The 20,094-nt window shown below is 46.0% G+C and overlaps 1 protein-coding gene across 3 annotated transcripts in view; it reads left to right on the top strand.

Annotated features, from left to right (window-relative positions):
* mTor (serine/threonine-protein kinase Tor) overlaps window positions 1-20,094 on the top strand; it is a 388,261-nt gene that overhangs the window by 347,569 nt on the left and 20,598 nt on the right. For all 3 annotated transcript variants that reach the window (XM_072287059.1, XM_072287057.1, XM_072287058.1), the window contains 3 exons: window positions 482-564; window positions 2,475-2,622; window positions 12,993-13,128. In XM_072287059.1, the coding sequence (XP_072143160.1) occupies window positions 482-564; window positions 2,475-2,622; window positions 12,993-13,128 (367 nt within the window). The remainder of the gene's footprint in view (window positions 1-481; window positions 565-2,474; window positions 2,623-12,992; window positions 13,129-20,094) is intronic.

Raw genomic sequence — 20,094 nt, 5'->3', positions numbered from 1 at the left:
CCTTTTGCAACTAGACCTGTTTTGTGGATTTCTAAAGCAAGTGTTAACAGAAGCACAGAAACATGGTCATGTTCAGCTGTTAATATGGTTACATGGAAGCAAACTAGGTGGGAAGCTATTTACAAAATATATTTGCAAGTTTAGCAAGCATTGGTCAGGACGAAAGCCAACCTACATCAAGCAGAGCATGTCGTCGTCTTCAGTTCACTCATTGACTGCTTTTGGAGTGTCTCACTGAATCCAAGGATCTATGTCTTCTTCGAATGTCGTGTAGCAATATGAAAATTCTGTCACTTATAGTTTTGAGCAATGTGAGCAAGCAATGAAACAATTGTGCAGACAAGAGTGGCATTGCACTAGTATGTTAACTTAGTGCCGACATGTACTAATGTGTTAGTGAGCAAATTACTCCATTAAGAGCACATAATTAAAATGGCACTGCCCATGAAGCATGACCAAAGCTGTCTGTTGATACATCCAGGTGTGGTTTGATCGGCGGACCAACTACACAAGGTCTTTGGCCGTCATGTCTATGGTCGGCTATGTACTTGGACTTGGAGACAGGTCAGTAACTAATGTGTTATGTTGCTTTCAAGATCATCTTTGTTAGTGCATGAGCCATTAAAGATCACTATTTCAACAGAAGTCAAATGTTGATTTTATACCACCTGCAGCTGAACATTCTTTTACATAAACGTTTTCATGTTTGAGGAATGTAAATAATCTTTAGATGTTTCCATAACAGTCTTGTTGGTTGACATGTTATGATTTAGCATATAACCTCCAAGATTTAAGCACCATAACTACAGGAATAAAGATTTTTTAAATTTTGGTCTAGAACCCAAGTCTTCCCTTAAATGGAATAGTCGGTCACGATGTGGGAGTGGATTTCTCGTGTGAGAATACCTGTTATACAATTAAAATACAGCAAAACCGCATTATAACAAATTTGCATTCGACACAAGAACACCTTTGTTATGCCCAGTATTAATTCTAAGCATATCTCTGTTACATGCTGATATTAAGAAGAAACATATTATATTTATTTTGTTATATTCGATACTTTGTTATATATGTGTGTGTTATATCAAGTTGCATTTGTATTCACGATTTGTCACCCGTTCATGCAAAAAAAAAAATGAAGTATTGAAAAAAAGTGCCATCACAGTTGGCATGCATGAGACGAGAACTAGTAGTATTGCTAAGGACCCAGATGGTTTTCCAATAACATTTCTATAAACATTTGGAATAAAGATTTTTTCAGTGTTGGCAAATAAACTAAAACATGAACTGATATGTGGGTCTTGCAGTGTCTACCGTTCAGCAACAAGCTTGTAAATCTTTATGCCACCACTTACAGCAGCTGTGCCGGGCAGATAGTTCAAGTTCTGTACAAGCTACATCTGACACAGCCATTTGATTTTCTTAAGGATAAGATAGACATGTGGGCAGAGTCCTCCAAGCAGCCATGTTGTGCTGTACGTTATGCCCAATCCAGTCCAGTTTAGGGTGGCAACACTAGGCCCCGCACCTATGGTGGAAGATTTCCACTCCCGAAGTCTCCGTCTAGGAAAAGGAAGCATGTTCATTGTTTTAATGTTTTAGGGCCAACCTCCATGCAACGTAGCTTTGCAATAAAGTCAGAACAGCTAGAATCTGAAGCAGAGAGCAACCAGATACCACACAACTATGTATTACCGTATAAACCCTTGTCAGAACCACATCCGAAACTTGGCAGCCCAAAATTTTGGAGGGGGGGGGGACTCCAACTGAGAAGAAAGTGTGTTTGGTGCGCTGATTTGGCACACACGTATCAGCGAATTTTTGCATGCAGGGTACTTTCACATGCCGCTACTAGATGACGAGAGCTGCGCTTCGACCTGTATGTCCGGGGTGTAGCCATGACCGGCTCCTCCGTAGCATCACGCAAGTCGCTGGCACCATATTTTCTTTGTGCAGTTAGCTTTTGCAGCCAGCTCAGCCAACTCCTAGGGGCTCATCTGTCAGCTCGCAGAGGATTATGAGGGACTTCATACTCGTAGTCAGAAAAATTTAACCAAATGACTCAGTCCTGTGTAAGGGCCGCACTTTATTAAAATTGCGATAAATAGTGCGGCCCTCATGTGAGTCTATACACCATACTGCATCACACAGTTTTCTAACTGAACAATCAGTTCAATAGCTTTTGCAAAAGAAACCTGGTGGACTAATTTGAGGAAACTAATGCATGTTCTTCTGTTGAAGCACTTCATGATTTTAAAATTTAATTGAATCAGTTCGTTGAATTCAGGTTCAGCTTTAGTTATTCTGCATTTATAGCATGTAACATTTGTCATTTTTCTTTGGATTCAATTTATGAGAATTCACCTTCACATTTTATATTTTCACAGGAAAGTTAAATATATCATATGTTTTAACTATTGTTAACACATATAAGGTCATAGGTCTCCAATTCCTTTTCTCACTTTCGTCAGACATCCTTCCAATTTAATGCTGGACCGGCTGAGTGGAAAGATTTTGCACATAGACTTTGGAGACTGCTTCGAAGTTGCTATGACACGTGAGAAGTTTCCAGAGAAGATTCCTTTCCGACTTACACGCATGCTCATCAACGCCATGGAGGTAAGTAACACAGTGTGAATCTACTGCTCTCGTTGCTGCTTTCAGTGCCTTACTGGCACACTTTGGTCCATGCAAGGGAATCTGTGTCACTTGGCCAGTGATAAGCTGCAGATGCATAATGCCTCACTGGTTTTGTATAACACTACCGAACTATAAAGCCATCTTGGTGCCGCAAGTGCTCGCAATGACCAGTAACAGTTTTTGATTGCGTCACTGCAAAACCTGCCATTGCTGTAGCATAGCAGTCGCACGCAAAGAATGAGCTATGTGAGTTTTAAAACATAAGGGGTAACCTTTATTAAGATGATTGAGTTGAAAACTGACCTCCTTCAGTTCTGTCAGCTAGCCAGACAGACTTTTGGCAACCATTTCTGTTCAGAACACTAACTACTTGTGCAGGCAGAATGCGAAAGTCATTTAGCTTTACCCAGCACACTCATTTTTAGTTCCTTTTTTGATATAGAAGATTTTCACGGAAAGAGGAATAAGAGAATGTTGTGCGCAAACATGATGCCTATTTGAAAGTGAATATTTGGTCTTGATAAAGCACCTTAAGAAATGAATGACACTCTCGTATGAAGGACATTTGTCTTAGCTTGCACTGTTTATTGAAGAGGATGCCTACTGATTATTATACATTTTTTTTATTTATCATAGTTGAATATCTGTTCTTAGTGCAAGCAAATCTTTGTGCACTTGTTTTTGTTTTGCTTTTCTCAAAGTGATTCATGACAGAGATGATTGACCATAATTAAAAAATATAGAAACGCAATTCCTTGCAAGCTTAATCATTCAAAGACAATCACAAAGACCAGGCTGACACACTTGGTGAACAGTTCGAGCACGTATTCAGTTCAATTCACTATTCTGAGGCATTCCTAAAACACAAAGAAAAAGCAGAACACCAGGTAATTGACTGCACATGTAGACTTAACGAACCGTATAACCTTCCTTTTAGTATTGCTGAGCTGTGAGCTTCCCTGACTGCTTGTCCCAGCTCTGCACCTGGATCTGAAAGAATCATGTACAACATAATCAAACACCTTTACAGTGATACTCAAATGACATTAGTTGCGCTTTACAATGCTATGTGGGCTGCTGGATACCTTCCACATATATATATATAGAAGCCACATCGTTCCAGTTTTAGAACAGGGGAAAGACTCCTCCTTTGGGACAAGTTATCACCCGATTGCACTCACGAGTTGCCTTTGCAGGTTATTCGAAAAAATAGTTAACCATCGTCATCTACACTTCCTGGAATCTGACAGACTGTTTGATCCTCGTCAATGCAGTTTCAGAGAAGGCCAGTTTTCAACTGTCTCATGCACGTCAAAGCAAACATTTGTGATGCATTCATACACAAACAATTCTTATCTGTGTTTCAAGATATGGAAAAGGTATACGACACAATGTGGCGTTACGGATCATGTGAGACCTGTTGGCAATGGGTATTTGCGGGAACATGCTAAATGTTATAGAAAGGTACTTGCTCATTCATACTTTCCTGGTCAAAATAGGGAATGCATTGTCCCATCCTTTCATACAGGAAACTGAGGTAACTCATGGAGGCATCCTCAGCTGTACATGAATTCACTCCGAACATCATTGCCTTCAGCTATTTTTTATTCTGTGTATGTCGGCGACGTACAGGTAGGTTACAAACCCTGTAACTTTACAGTGTGCGAGTAACAGGTTCAAGTAGCCCTGAACCAGGTTTCTAAACAGGCCACTGAAAATGGCTTTAAAAAAAAATCAGAATAAAAGGTACACTGACGGATCCGTGTCCAGTGACGGTTCCGCTGCTGCCGCGTGCACGGCACCGGACATTTCTGCGTCTCGACAGTGCCGCCTTCCTTTTCCTGCCTCGTCGACAGTCGCCGAACTCGCGGCGATTGACCTCGCGGCTGACCTACTTCTTCAGCAGTGCGGTGTCTCGTCTGCCGCGATACTGTCGGACTCGCGTGCGGCTCTGTGCATGCTGAAGAAGGACTATGCCGGTCTTCCGCTTGTGCAGCGCGTGGGATCAAAACTGCGCCATCTCGTAAATCAGGGCTGCGATTTGGCATTGCAGTGGGTCCCCACGCACATCGGCCTGCCCGGAAATGAAGCGGCCGATGCCCTCGCGAAGCAAGCTCTCTCGACTCGCTTCCCCCTCGCCAGGTCCGTCACCCGTTTCGACGTGGCCAAGACGGCGATACTGCGCATTCTCCGCGCACAGCACCCGGATCCGCGCTTTCCTGCAGGTACGCCTCCTCGCCTCCTCCCCCGCGCGGGTCTCTCCCGCTGGGACCGCTCGTTTCTCCTTCGGCTGCGCGTCGGCTGCTACAACACGGCCGCCAGAATGCACAGACTGCACGGAAGAGGCAGCCCCGCGTGCTTGGATTGCGGCGAGGAGGAGACGCTTGAGCACCTTCTGCTCCGCTGCCCGGCCTTCGATGTTGAGCGCACTGCGCTATTTGCATCATACCGTCATGTGGGACTGCCCTGTGACTCGGAGGGAGCACTTCTCTTTCCGGCAGCCCACCCTCCCATTGTCAAGAAAGTGCTTCCTGCCCTACTTGCTTTTGCTGTAACACGCAGCTGAGAGCGCGGCTGTAAGCTCCGCATTGCTTCTTCACCCTTCTTGTTATTTTTTTTCCCGCCTTCTTTTCCTTCTCTCCCTGATCCTTTTCTCCCCACTCCCCTTTCCCTGTGCAGTGCTGTTGAGGTGTCCTCCTCTGAGAGACAGTTACAGCACTGCACTTCTCTCTTCCTCTCCTTCAAAAGTCACTACACACACACAAATCTTTGGACACCATTCTAGACTACACTAACTTTCATTCTCCACATAAAGTATCTAAAGGGTAAATCTTTAAAAGCAATTAACATTCTAAAAATTTGGCCACATACCAAATGGGGCAGTGACAGGAACTGTTTGTTAAACTTATAAAAAGCCCAATTCGTTCACACATCGACTGTGGTGCAATAGTCTATTAGTCCACTGCACCCAGTGCTTTGAAGATGCTGGATCCTGTTCTCAATTTAGGCGTCCACCTTGCAACTGGAGCCTTCAGGACAAGCCCTCTGCAATGTCTCTATGTACAGTCAAACAAGTGGTCCTTCAACCGTCAAAGGTCTTCCTCTAGTTTTGTGTACTTTCTTAAAGTTAATTCAGACTGTCAAGATCCTTGTCACGCCACCATAAATGACACTACATATGCCACACTTTTCCATAACCGACCTAGAGCAAGGGAGCCTTTCTTACTGTGTGAGCTAACTCGGTGAAGAAATGGGTTTTCCACTCCTTGAGCACGGCGTAATGCCTCCGTCAAAGCTGTTACCGCCCTGGCGATGGGAAACTGTAGATGGGGACACATCGTTTGTTGAGGTATCGAAGCTCCGGAAGTACACATCCGAATCCACTTTCTTGAATTTCAGTCAAAATACCCTTGCCCGGAATTTTTCACCGATGCACCAAAGTTACATGCTGGCATGTCCTATGCAGCATTCAGTCCATCCTTTTTTGAATCTTATGTCCTGCACTCATAAAGAAATATCTTTACGGCTGAGGCATGTGCCCTATTGTCTGCAGTGAATCATATCAGGAATATAAATCTTCAAAAACTGTTATATTTACTTACTCTTTAAACGTCATAAAAGCATTTATGTCGCATCATAAACACAAAAATCCTGTGCTGAACGAGCTCTATTTAGTGCTGTGCACAGCATATATGTCTAGCCAGCATGTGACAATATGCTGGGCGCCTGGCCACATAGGTATAGAGGGCAACAGGCTTGCACATGAAACTGCCGCTTCCCTATCAGGAAAGGGGAACAGTTCCTCTATAGCTTGTGGGGATGCACGACTCTCGCGCGTCCCCTGATGTGTTTTTTCTGCATACCTCCCTTTTCCTGCAATCCGGCTTCGTCGCGTGGCCAGAACTACATAGTGGCGTCGGGCGCCTCTGACCTACCTGCCATGCGTCGGAAGGCGATTCTGCTCAACTGCTTGGGCTTGGAAGGACAACGCATCTTCCAGACTCTCACGTCAAAGGACGACCCGCGCTTTTTGGCTTCAAGCACCACCGGTGGGACGTTGACGACTCCTGCCCCAGATGAGTTCAACTGCGCTGTTTCGACATTTGAAAGTCACTACAAGAGCTCTGTCAATGTCACCGCAGCGCGTCACCGTTTCCGTCGAAGTGCACAAGCCCCAGGCAAGACTGCGCTCGATTACGTCACCGCGCTACGAGGTCTCGTAGGAGCGTGCAACTTCGGTGACTTGGCGGACGACATGATGCGCGACCAGCTTATAGAAAAAACTACTAGCAAATACTTGCGTGAACATCTTTTACTGGAAGAGTCTCTTACGCTTTCTCGGGCCCTTACCATTGTGAGACAGCATGATCAGGCGACTAGATAAGCGAGAGAACTTGCACGACATGAAGCACAAGTGCATCACGTTAAAAACACAAACACGTCAAATATGAGAGAAAAGCACTGTGGCACGTGCACGTGCTATAAGACGCCAACTGAAAGTCGTCGAGCTCTGAAAGAGCAAGAATGTTATCGTTGTGGCTCTTTGGACCATCTGGCGAATAGCCCTCACTGCAAAGCTAAGACATATAAGTGTCGCAGATGTGGAAAGACTGGCCATCTGGAAAAGGTGTGCAAGTCTTCCCGAAAGTCCGAAAAGAAAATTCAGCATGTCACGGGAGGCGACACAGATACAGCTGACACGGATGATCACATAAGCGTTTGTCACATCTGGAGTCGTAAGAAGGGAACTTATGCAGTGTTGGAAATTGAAGGAATTTCCGTGTCGTTCCTGATTGACACTGGATCATCGGTTTCAATCCTAGCCGAAGAACTTTACCGACGCCATTTCGATACTGTATTTCCTCTGACATCAACATCCGTCCAGCTCCTCGATTATTCTAAGTCAGCAATTCCTATAAAAGGATATTTCATTGCTCCAGTTTCATTTCATGGCCGATGCACTTCTGTCCTTCTGTACGTTGTATCGGGAGGAACAACAATTCTTGGTTTAGATGGCATCGCGGCTCTGGATATGAAGATTCAAGGGTCACCTCTCAGGTGTCTGCTAATGATGCAAGAAACTCCTGTGCTCCCTCCTGAATTACGTTCCAAGTTCGAGCACTTGTTTGAAAAGCAGCTAGGAACTTTCAAAGGTTTCACTCACAAGGTCAGAGTTCGCGCATCTGTTCAACCAGTGGCCAGCAAACTGAGACGACTACCACTCGTCATTCGTGAGCAAGTCTCGGCACAAGTAAACAAATTAGAAGCTCAGGACATCATTGAGCGCGTCGATTCTTCAGAGTGGGTCTCGCCAATTGTCGTAGCCAGAAAAATGGATGGCTCGATTCGCATGTGCGTAGACCTACGAGAGCCAAACAAAGCTATAGTAGTGGACAGTTTTCCCCTGCCACAAACTGAGGAACCTTTGAACAGCTTGGCTGGTGCACAGCGATTCTCCAAGCTGGATTTAGCTTCTGCATACCATCAGTTACCACTAAGTCCAGAGAGTCGTGATCTTACGACGTTTATAACCCACGGCGGACTATTTCGCTTTAAGAGGGTGTGCTTCGGACTGGCATCGGCACCGTCAGCGTTTCAGAAGATGATGCATATGATCCTCCAAGAATGCAAATGCGTCTTGTTTTACATTGACGACATAATTGTGTACGGACGCTCCAGAGAGGATCACTTGGTCAATTTGCGCACTGTTTTGAAACGGCTCTCTGACACTGGCCTCAGGCTCAACTATAAATGTGTTTTTGACGTCACAGAGTTGACTTTCCTAGGCCATGTTGTCAGCGCCAAAGGGTTATTGCCACTGATGTCATCTATCGAGGCGATAACCAAGGCACCATCACCTACAAATATTAATGAACTTCTCTCGCTGCTGGGACTCGCAGGCTTCTACTCCAAGTTCATCCCGCATTTTTCTGATGTTGTGGAGCCAATGCGTGCTTTGCTTCGAGGAAACGCGCCTTTCGTTTGGACTGCGGCAGCCCAAACCGGCTTGGAACGGCTGAAAACGTTGATAACATCTTGCGAAGTTCTTCACCTTTTTGATCCTCAGTTACCCATGTACATTACAACTGATGCCTCAGGATATGGATTAGGTGCTGTACTGCAGCAGGATAACGGAACGTCACTGCAAACTGTCGCGTTCGCCTCACGCACTCTTCAACCGCATGAACGGAAGTACTCCGTCGGTGAACGTGAGGCCCTTGCCTGCGTCTGGGCCTGCGAGCACTGGCACGTTTACCTGTGGGGCCGACCTTTCATCTTGCGGACAGACCACGCTGCTTTGGTTACGCTCCTCTCAACGAAAGGCACAGGTCACCATTCGTTAAGGATTGCACGCTGGTCATCATGGTTGCTGTGCTACAACTACATCATGGAATACGAAAGGGTAGCGAAAACGTCGTGGCTGACGCACTCTCCCGGCTGCCCGTACAGAGTTTCATCCATGATGCACCCAAAGAAGAATTTATATGTCTCTTGTCACCAGTAGTTACCATGCAAGAGCTTCAAAAAGCAAGTGCCGCCGATCAGGCTATCTCTCAAGTTAAGCAGTTTAACACTACTTGGCCTGGCAAGAAATTCTTGTCAAAAGAGCTGCTACCTTACTTTCACGTGCAATCTGAACTCTCTGTTGTTAGCGACATTCTTTGCCGAGATGACAGGATTGTCGTGCCTTCAGCTTTGACCCGCCGTTTATGTATCTGGCTCATGAGTCACACCCAGGAATTAGTCGTACCAAAGCTCGTCTTAGGGAGTCATATTAGTGGCCGTGCATGGATAATCACATTGAAGAACTTGTACGCACATGTGTAGCCTGCCAGTCATGTGACAAATCAGCGCGTACATCTGCAGCCCCAATGCAACCCGTCACTCTTCCCGAGAAAGCCTGGGACAAAGTTGCTATCGACATTGTGGGACCTTTCACGCAAGCTCCAGCTGACTGTCGATTTGCCATTACGCTTATTGATTATTACAGCAAGTGGCCAGAGGTGACTTTCGTACGCGATGCGACCACATCTACAGTGACCAAATTCCTACTTGAACTTTTCGCAAAAGAAGGATATCCACGTGGTATCGTATCCGATCATGGACCACAATTTTCTTCAGTGAATTTTGAAGATTTTCTCACAGAGCGCGGAATCACCCATTACAACTCTTCTGTTTATTACCCGCAAGCTAACGGTTTAGTGGAAAGATTTAACTGGGTATTAAAATCCTATATTCAATTAGCCCTGTTAGAATGCCATGAGATAAGAACAGCGATGTTTGATTACCTACAAACATATCGCTGTACGCCTCATGTGACTACTGGTGTTGCACCCACAATTCTTCTTCATGGACGCCAACCTCGCACCAGACTTGACATTGTGGGATTCCCTGACAAATGTTTCACCAATGACCCTTCAAAGGCACTACAGCAGTTGAGAGAGCGCATCAAGAACAAGCAAATGACGTCGAAGTGCTACACCGATCAAAAACGCGGTGCCAAGGAACCCAACTTCGCCGTGGGCGACTACGTATGGGTTAAATTACCTGCAATTCATGTGAAGTTATCTTCACAGTTTTCTGCGCCCAAGAAAATTATTGGAAAGCACGGACCCGCCTCTTACCTCTTGGAAGATGGGCAGGTGTAGAATGCTTCCAAATTAGCGGCCGTTCACCCTGAAGCTATCAGCAGAATGAAATTAGGTACCACTGCTGTCATGAACTGGTCACCGGCATCCGATCACTCAACCAGTGCGGCTGTAAGCCATGCGTCACAACCTGGCACATCAAGCGCAGATAATGCACCCCTGAATCCTGAACCACCTGCTGCAGGGCGCACGCAACAAGCTTCAGGTAATTTGCCGAGATGCGAAGAGCGCGTGAGGAGAAGCGCCCGCAACAAGAAGACACCAAAGAAGCTGCATGACTACATCAGGAAGTAACGGACCCTTTTTTTTTTTTTTTTTTTCTTTTTTTTTCTCCACGAGGGGATATGTTATGTAAGGCGTTGTTGCCTACCGCAGCGCCATGAGAAGGCGCACGCTTGGAGCCGCCCAAGGGGGAGGAAAAAGAGGATGGAATAAATGCAGAGGATGAGTAATGTCTCCATTCCTGTCGTACTGAGTAATATGCACGATATAACACATTGTAAGATCAATAGTCTTGTTTCCGTGCCAAGCACGCTCTCTTGCCACTGTGCCAGCAATGCTTTTGCCAGTAAACGCAAACATTTCTAATGCTGAGTGATTGAGAATGTTATGGTGTTATTTTGAAAAAGCTAGCTGGCTTCTATTTTCGTGATTTATCTTGAAACTCTGCTTACCTAGAAAACTTTTCCTGTTTTTACAGCTTTGACTAAATGGGGTTTTGCTGTATGTTTGTTAAAGGGACGCTAAAAGTTAGCATTAAGTCAATGTGGACTGCTGAAATACCATCCCAGAAACCTCGAAATACTTGTTTTGTGCGAAGAAGAGACTTATTTTAAGAGAAAATGCATTCTGAAGCATCCGCGTACCCCTAGCGCAGTTCAAATCGCCGCCCTCCGATCGAAGAGTGGTGACGTCATGGTCTCATAGTGACGTTGCGCCGTCGGGGAGTAAAACGGCGCCCGCAGACGGCACTATGGCTTTTCTGCGCAAAATGCAAACGCACGGCCAGAAACAGAGCCAAGACAGAGCCTACAGCAGCGCGAAAGCGGAACTATGGTGGCTAGCAGAAGGGAAAGCGCGCGACAATAAGCTGGTTCTTTATTTTATGACACCAACTTTGATGCTCGTTGCAATAGACGACCCTGACAACGACACATTGGCTCGCGATGCTGGGCTCGACTTCAGCGATTTAAGCACTGACGACCGTGACCTTCTGCTGAGGGCTTGCGCAGCCGGCGTCGTTGCGTACTACTACGACGGCAATTGTATGTCATGGCTGTACATATTCGCACATTTGTAGCTTTTCCTTTGCAAAAACCAAATGCCGCACTCACCGCCCCGTCTTCGACCTGCAGTTGTTCTTGCGCTTCGGAGAATGCAGGCAAGACAGACAGAACAGCGCTACAGGAAAACATTGCTTTGAAAGGCACTCCGCATGACTTCAGTAAGTCAGCGTTGAACTCGTAATCCTCTGGACGAAAGTGCAGCAAGCACACTATGCGATTTTTCAGCTCTTTGCCAACGCGCTGTGGCCGAGGTGCGGCACTTAACCACTTCGAACGGAGAGGTTCACTCGTTGGCACACAGTGATAAGTTACGTTGGATTCGCCGCTGCAACTGCCCTTGGCCAAGTTCCGCGGACCGTTCACGCATCCCACAACATCACATGGACGTGGCGTGCTTCCTGCTTCTTCCAAATGCAAGTTTCGCGAGCCAGCAGAACCAGCACAGCACGATGTGATAACGATACAATTGAAACTTCGAAGCGCGCGCGGCGTAGAGTCGAGCGAAAACGAACCCTTTTGACCACCCATACTACTGAAGGGTAATATCAAAATGTTATTTTTTCTTAGAATCGAACAGAAGTAGACAAGTAGCATTTTCTTCCGTCTTACAACCTAATGAAATTACCTTTTTAATACGAGTAGTTGAGTACCAGTGACATAAATTATGGTGAGGAGTGCCTTTGTCATCGGGCTAGTACCGGAATTTCACTGGGGGGTCTCAAATCGTGTCATCCGTTTACCTCAATTTCTCGGTTACTAAAGCTCTGTTCGTGATTATATTGACCCCTTAGACATTCTAGAGCATCGCTTTATCACTTTAACTTGACTTCATAGTAACCTTTAGTGTCCCTTTAACCAGCTTAATACCCACAAAATAATTTCACTGAGAAATAAGATTGAAAATAGCAAGTGTGTTAAAGTATGGCCAAGCAAGATTAGCTACGACAGTGATGTTGCATAAACTGGAAATGCACACATATATAAGATGTGCAAATTTTATGGCATGCACTTGTTTATGTCAACAGTATGTGTTTATGAATACCCCTTAAATATTGTTCAATGCTTTACGAGGTGAAATATACCGATAGAGTTGTATAAACAGTCATTTCATCCTAGCAACAAAATTATGCTGATGTATGCTGAAAATCAGTGTTATCATTTTATTTTATTTTTTTCCTGCACAGAGTTAGCTAGAGCCCTGTTCTTTTTTATTTCACTGAAAACATTTTAAGAAAAAATTCTTTTGAGATGGGTGATGTAATCTGTTCTCCAAACATGTTTACATTCTTCACAAGCTAAACCATCTGCTGGATCTTGCAGAAAATGTGTGGTACATCTGCTCTTGTGTGATTGGATGGGTAACATTTAATTTGTTTGGATAACTCTTTTGTGTTTTGTTTGTTTGTTTGCATAGGTGACTGGCATTGAGGGCACATATCGAATGACCTGTGCAAAGGTGATGAAGGTGCTGCGTGGGAACAAAGACAGTCTCATGGCTGTCCTTGAAGCCTTTGTTTATGACCCACTGCTCAACTGGAGGTTGATGGATGGTGAGTTGCATGCACATAAGAAATGTGTTGTGCACATGAAACATGCTTCACAAGAATAGATAGTTGGGCTGGTCAGTTCACGATCAATAACTTCCACTGTATGGACATGAGTATATCTCTTTGTTCTGTTGTTGTGCATTTCAAGTTATTAGCCCCAAGAAATCTGAGTGGCACCCTCTCGCATGTAATGTCAGGTAGGGAACTCTGCCAGCTGCATCACTGTTAGTGAAGACTGCTCCATGCTTGTCGTACTCTCATAACCACATTTTGTTAAGAATACAAGAGTGATTATTTGGGAGAGTGCATTATCAATTCACTGCGTTCAGAGTCCCAATACCATGAAATCGACCACTTTCTGCATAGCACTGTCAATATTTCAGTGTGTGCCACCGACACCCCATACACAGGCTTTTTGTAGGAATGGGCTAATACACTAAACCTCTACATAACGAACTTCAATATAACAATATACTCGATATAACGAATTATTTAATTTTTTATGACCTCTTGTCCATAGAACACCTGGTATTTAGCACCTCAGTATAACGAAGTGCGTTTGTATACTATTTCAATATAACAAAATTTCACTGCCGTTGCAAAGGAATACCGAGACAATAAATGCAAACTTCCATGGATGTAGATCATCAAATGATTGAATTACAAGCGGCTGTTTGCAAACGTACCTCTCAAATCGTGTGCTGCACAACAAGAGCAACCGCTGAAGTGGAGCCACATCATGTTCTATACAGGGGCGCTATAACGTAAAACTATTCCAAACTTTTCCAATTCTGCAATCTGTCCTCTGCGATTGGTCAAAAACTTTTTTGGACCACCCTAACTTCACCTGTCTGTCGCGCGACGTCACGAAAACCACGATAGCTCCCCATCTGATATCACCTGTACACACTGATTATGTACGATTTGACTGAACAAAAAAAATAGTTATTTCTGATTCAATGCTTTTCGCCATTAGCCCTCGGCTATTGGTCAAAAGCTTTCGGGCTGCACCCACTTCACCTGCCTGCCACGCGACGTCACAAAACCACAAAAACTCAGCGCATCAAATTGACGTGTACGCGTTGAAGATGCATTAATATACCGAACAAAACTGAATTTTCTTCTGAATAGCCACAAACTGCCCCATTCCGAAAGGAATAAAAAATGGCTGCCGCCACTCGCTCAGGCAATGGCTACTCGCACCTGCCGGAGAGCATGGGTTTATTTGCGTATAATTAAACCATTTGCATGTTCGTGTAACGTTTTCGAACACTTTCTACACGTTTAAGACCTCGTTCTGCCAACTCTTCTTTGCTGAGGATTCGTTTTAGCAGCATTCTTAAGCTTCCGTTGCATGCCGCCGCGATGTGTGACCAGCCACGGCAAGCTAAGTAAGGGAAAGCGGACCAATCACAGATGCCGGCACCACCTTCTTCACGCGGTTATTGATTTTCAGTGCAGTGGCTCGGCCCCATCGAATCCCTCTCCACTTGAGCGTGCTCCTTGCCTCTTGTTAGCCAATTAAATAAGGCAAGCTGCTTAGTGTAGGCAGTGTTTCCGTTTTTCAAGCACACAAAAGTGACCTCCTATGAACGTGGATAGCTTTTGATTGGTCCGTTCAGACAAACCTGCGGGTGACTTCCCAATGCTTGCGTCGGCGGTTACACAAATTTGACGTCAGGAGATTGGAATAGTTTTACGTTATAGGGCCCCAGGGGTTCCCACATAACTTGAGTCAAAGTCTCAAAAATGAAAGGCACTCCGGACGTGAGTTCAACTGAATGCATAATGTTGGCAGTGGCCTTAAGTTACTCAGGCTATGTTTTATTTTCCCCTTAACTAACAGATTTGATATGTTTGATTAATCAACTTTTTAAATATTGGCTGCAAACCCCAAGTGTGATACGCAAAGTTGTAGAGCACCCGCAGAAACCTCCAAATAAATTTATTCCAACACGATATATCTAACGTGGTCCTCTTTTCCGCGTTCCAAAGAAAGCCCACAAAATATGAAAAAATACCACGTGACGGGGCGATTGCACACTGTTATTATGCTGCTCTCAAGCATGTGATGAATGAACAAGGTCAGCTACAACAAGACTGGCCCGGGACAGGGCATTATGCCTGGTGTAGGTATCTGGGCATGCAGCTCTTATTGCATGATGGTGCAAATGCGTGCTGCTGGCCGAACGTTGCCAAAGCGATAAAGCATGCAAGGCCACGAAAAAGAAAAGACAAAAGCAGCATTTTGATTCTGCTTGAAAGAAGGAAAGGGCGAAGTGCTTGGGAATGATGGAAGGTGACGATGGCTGCTACAATTTTACCTTTCTACGCAAATGACCTTGTAGTAGTTTTCGAATTGAATGATGATGCTACAACTTTAAACCTTAGGGCTCGTATAAAAGTGGATAAATCACACAGGTACAAGACTAACTAATGGTAAAAAAAAACCTTGGCTATATTGAAGGAAGATTACGCATGTCTTCTTCAAAAGATCACTCTTTTCGCACTGGCCCCATGTCATATGTAAGAGGCATGTGGCACAGAAAGAAAGGAAGAGGACGATGTGCACATATCGGTCCAAACAGCATGAGCCCTCGAGGCGTGTGACCCGAGCTGTGATCGAGAGAGAAACGGTGCTGAGCTGGGATTATCGACGTGGCTCTGGGCCAAGAAAGTTGTAGCATCAGCATCGCACTGGTGACAGGAGCCATGGAGGTTCGGTCAAGTCCGTGACGCTGGCAGGCCAGGGTATGGCCATCAACCTCGGCGACGTTCAGGCAAGGCTCCTTGGACCTGCTGCAGCCTCTCATGGCAGTGCCTGGCACTCCAGGAAGGATCCCCCTTTAGACGCAGACCAGCACGTATGATAGTCCCCGGATTGTCTCGTCGGCACTCAAAGAAGAAGTAGCGGCAGAACCCAGAGTTAGGCCTAACCAGTGAGGTCGGAGTGCCACCTCACAGACAAAGTTTGGGACACCGGCATTACAGACACACGAGTTGACTGGCCAACACCAAGTCAGCAACGTTTACGAAGTCGGCAAGAACACCGACTACGATGAACATCCGACATGCATCGGGCTCGGAGGGTACGTGCAACGTCAAAAGTCTTTAACAACGGTCTTTTCTGATAACGCCGCAGCCATAGGCTAGGGTTGCCTGACTTTCGCATAGAAGGGGCAAAGGACTAACATAGCCAACAATTGGGACATGTTTAGTGACTATTACGTAGGTAGCATAAGTGCTAGCATTTCTTCGTTGTGTTGTGGTTTACAGGAGTATTGTGTTGAGTTTTGGGCAATTAAAATCTGTTTGCTGTGCTGCTCTACGCCTCCCAACCCGATCTCTCCTAACATCCGCACGCCGCCGTGATAGGTGACCCGCGACACCCTATCTGCTCTCCTTCTCACACTTACTGTCTACCAGACATTCTTTTTTGATCTCGCACCCCACACATGCGCATCGCTTCGTGGTCGCAGTATCGGGTGGGCCGCGTCTGGCTTGACACTTGTGCTCCATGACCGGCGCGTCAGTCCCTGAGAGAGTGTGCCCGCAGGCTGTTCCAGTTTATCGGAGGTAGATCATACCTCACGTACCTCGCTTGACCCAATCCCAGCGAACTGCAATATATCCAGTGCTCCTCAGGTGGCTGTATCCCTGCGTGTTCTCCACAGCAATGCTATTTGGCTGTGACTAACATCATTGAGAAGCAGATATGGCTTACTCCAATGAGGAAAGGGTGGATATGGTTTTGGCTTTAGGTGCGTCAAGTGCACATAGAAGGCGCGCAGTTGAGCTATTTCAACGCTGGCATCCAGGTACGCGTCTTAGCTCAATGACGATTGTGCACGCATGTGAACCGCTGAGACAGACTGGGACTTTTATGAAGAAACAACATAAATCTTCAATCCTGGGCAAGGACGTGGAGACAGATAGTCTGTCAAAGGTTTTCTTCAGACCCACATGCAGGTGTGGGTACTGAAGCAGGAGTGTCAGTCTTCATTATGGAGAGTACTTAAGAAGAGGCAACCTCATCCGTACCACGTGCAGCTGCACTAGATGTAGGAGCCCCGCAGTTTCTAAAATCGAAAGGACTTTGCAAACTGGATCATAATCAAGACGGAAGAGGACCCAAGCTTTGTCAACAAGATACTCTGGAGCAATGAAGCTACCTTTTCACATATTGCCCCCGTGAACATCCACAACACTCACTATTGCAGCAACGAAAACCCTCACTGGGTTTTGAAGACACATCATCAATATCAGTGGTCGGGTTAATGTGTGCTGTGGAATTTATGATGGCACTATCATTGGCCCCGTGTTTTCTGATAACACGCTTACAGGCGAAAGATACGTCAACGACATCCTTGATGGGGCACTTAAGGATTTTCTTTGCAATGTTCCAGTGGCTGGGATCAAGGGTATTTGGTATCTGCATGATGGTGCTCCCACGTACGGCAGCACCAAAGCTTGCAAATAGCTGCATGAAGTATTCCCGCAGCAGTGGATTGGACGGCATGGGCCCATTGCTTGGCCAGCACGGTTGCCAAATTTAACTCCCCTCAATTTTTTTTCTGGGGCTACGTCAAGGATCAAGTATACCGCACACCAACCACAACATCAGAGAACCTAAAAGAAAAAATAAGACAAGTCTGCAACTCCATCTCTGATACCATGATCACGAACGCCTTGGAAAATGTGCCTATGAGATGCCAAATGCACATTGCAGCAGATGGCGACCTCTTCTAACACGCTGTCATGATCCGCCTGGGTTCGTGAACGAGGAAGGGGTCGAGGCACCCTCCGTTACACAGACGCTCCGCAGCGTGGTGGTGATGTACGATGACTGACCGCAGAGCAGCTGTGCTCGTCGGTGTTTATTGGGTGTGGTGATCAGTGTTGCCCACCGAGCCTTGTGGGCCAACGAAGATTATGCTTGTTACACCCCCTTACCCCCAGTTTGTCTGTCAACTACAAAAAAACATCCAAGTTCAAAGTATGGGGCCCTGCCTCCGTCCTAGCTGGGTGAACGGTGCTTGCTACCCTGACAAGTAATGGTCCGCTGGCCTCCGCGATTGAGTACGGAGCACCGGTGTTGACAGGCAGGGTGTGGCAACGCCGGGTGCTTCCTGAGCCAGCCTCGCTCCGTCAGGAGGGTCCGCAGTGGTCGGCCTTGTGAGTGGTGGGGGACTTGACAGTGCCCCAATGCGTGCCGCACCACTGGCAACGCTTGCTTCCTCCGAGGATGGTATGAGGATGGTATGGCGGATGGTATGGCGAAACCATCATCCGGCAGATTCCATTTTTCGTCAGCCAAGCCAGGTACTCTGTGCTGACAAAAGCAGGACCATTGTTGGACACGATGATGTCCAGCAACCCCTGGGCAGCGAAAACCTGTCGCAACGCCACAATGGTCGCGCTTTATTAAGGCCAGACCACACTGTATATTTTGATATTTATGTACTTAAGTTACTGATAGCTTGCTATAACTCTAGGAGACTCCCGAGCATGAAATTCTTAAGTATTAAATTTTGTGAAAATTTTGTGATGTTCAATATTCGGCTTGTCTTTCATGATTCGAGTCGATATTCAATTCGAAATCTCCTTTTTGGTATTTGCACACCCCTAGTTTTTGGTGGTTATAAAATGTCCGGAACCATTGCTATAGGGGTGGAAAAAATTACTGGGCAACATAGGCAGTGTTACCTAGTTATGTGCTGAAGTGCTGACCTGCACCTCCCCCCCCCCCCCCCCCCATGACTCAGCTTGGTGCCTGCACATTAGTCGGCTCAACATAACCCGATTCAAATTTCTTTCTTAGCTCTTGCTATAGGAGCGGACATACTTCGCAGGCAAGATTTGTTGAATGATGCGAATAAATGCTATCATGTAATAAACACTGGGGAACACCTCGGCCAAATATTTTGTGCATTGTCTTCAATATATTGTTACGTTGCAGAAGTCACATATAACAATGTATATACAATATTTACAAGGGAGACAAGGATGCATAAACAAGATGGCTGTCGAGATTCTACCTCTACATGTCAAATTGTCTTCTTCTGACTGGTGACCTGCAATAGGAGTGTCATGCAACTGCGGAAGAACTGATGTCCGGAGATGGCGCGGTACAGTAAGTAAAAATTCCGGTCCTTCAGGGCGTAAGCTGCGACAGTAGAGAATGTCATTGCGAAGCACAAACATGTGCAGCATGGGCTCTGAAGTCGAGAATTGAGACGATCAATGAGAACACATAAGCAGTCATCACACTCTTGTTCAGTGCGGATGTCGTGCAGATCAGAAATGGCCCAGATGCAAGAGTCTGCGTCCTGCGCATCATATTCAAGACGGTCGACAGGATGATGGGAGATGCAGTTGGCATCCTTGTGCAAACGGCCTACTTGTATAAAACAGTAAATGAATATTCTCGGAGCCGTAGCGCCCATCTACCCAATCGTCCAGTGGGGTCTTTAAGTGAGGAGAGCCAGCACAAGGCATGGTGATCGGTAGCCACAGAAAATGTGCGGCCGTACAAGTAAGGGCGGAATTTGGCAACTGCCCAAACTAACGCCAGGCATTTCGGTTCGGTAATTGAAAAATTCCTCTCGGCAGATGACAGGAGATGGCTGGCGTATGCAATTACACTCTCAGCATTACACTGCCATTGAACAAGTACAGCCCCAATTCCATGGCCACTGCCATCCGTGTGAAGTTCAGTGGCGGCAGATGGGTCATAATGAGCCAGCAATGGGGGAGCCATGAGCAAGCGTACAAGGGTGGAGACCCATTTCAAATCAACGTTCTTCTTAAGTAAGTCAGTGAGTGGGTGAGCAGTTTCGGCAAAAGTCTTTATAAAACGACAGAAATACGAACGAGCATAGCCCAACAAAGCTTCTTACGTCTGCAGTGGAAGACGGAACAGGAAAGTTCTGGACAGCACGAATCTTGTCAGGGTCTGGTTGAACGCCA

This window comes from Dermacentor andersoni, chromosome 3, assembly GCF_023375885.2.
Source record: "Dermacentor andersoni chromosome 3, qqDerAnde1_hic_scaffold, whole genome shotgun sequence".
Classification (NCBI taxonomy): domain Eukaryota; kingdom Metazoa; phylum Arthropoda; class Arachnida; order Ixodida; family Ixodidae; genus Dermacentor; species Dermacentor andersoni.
This window is presented reverse-complemented; position numbering and strand designations above follow the sequence as displayed.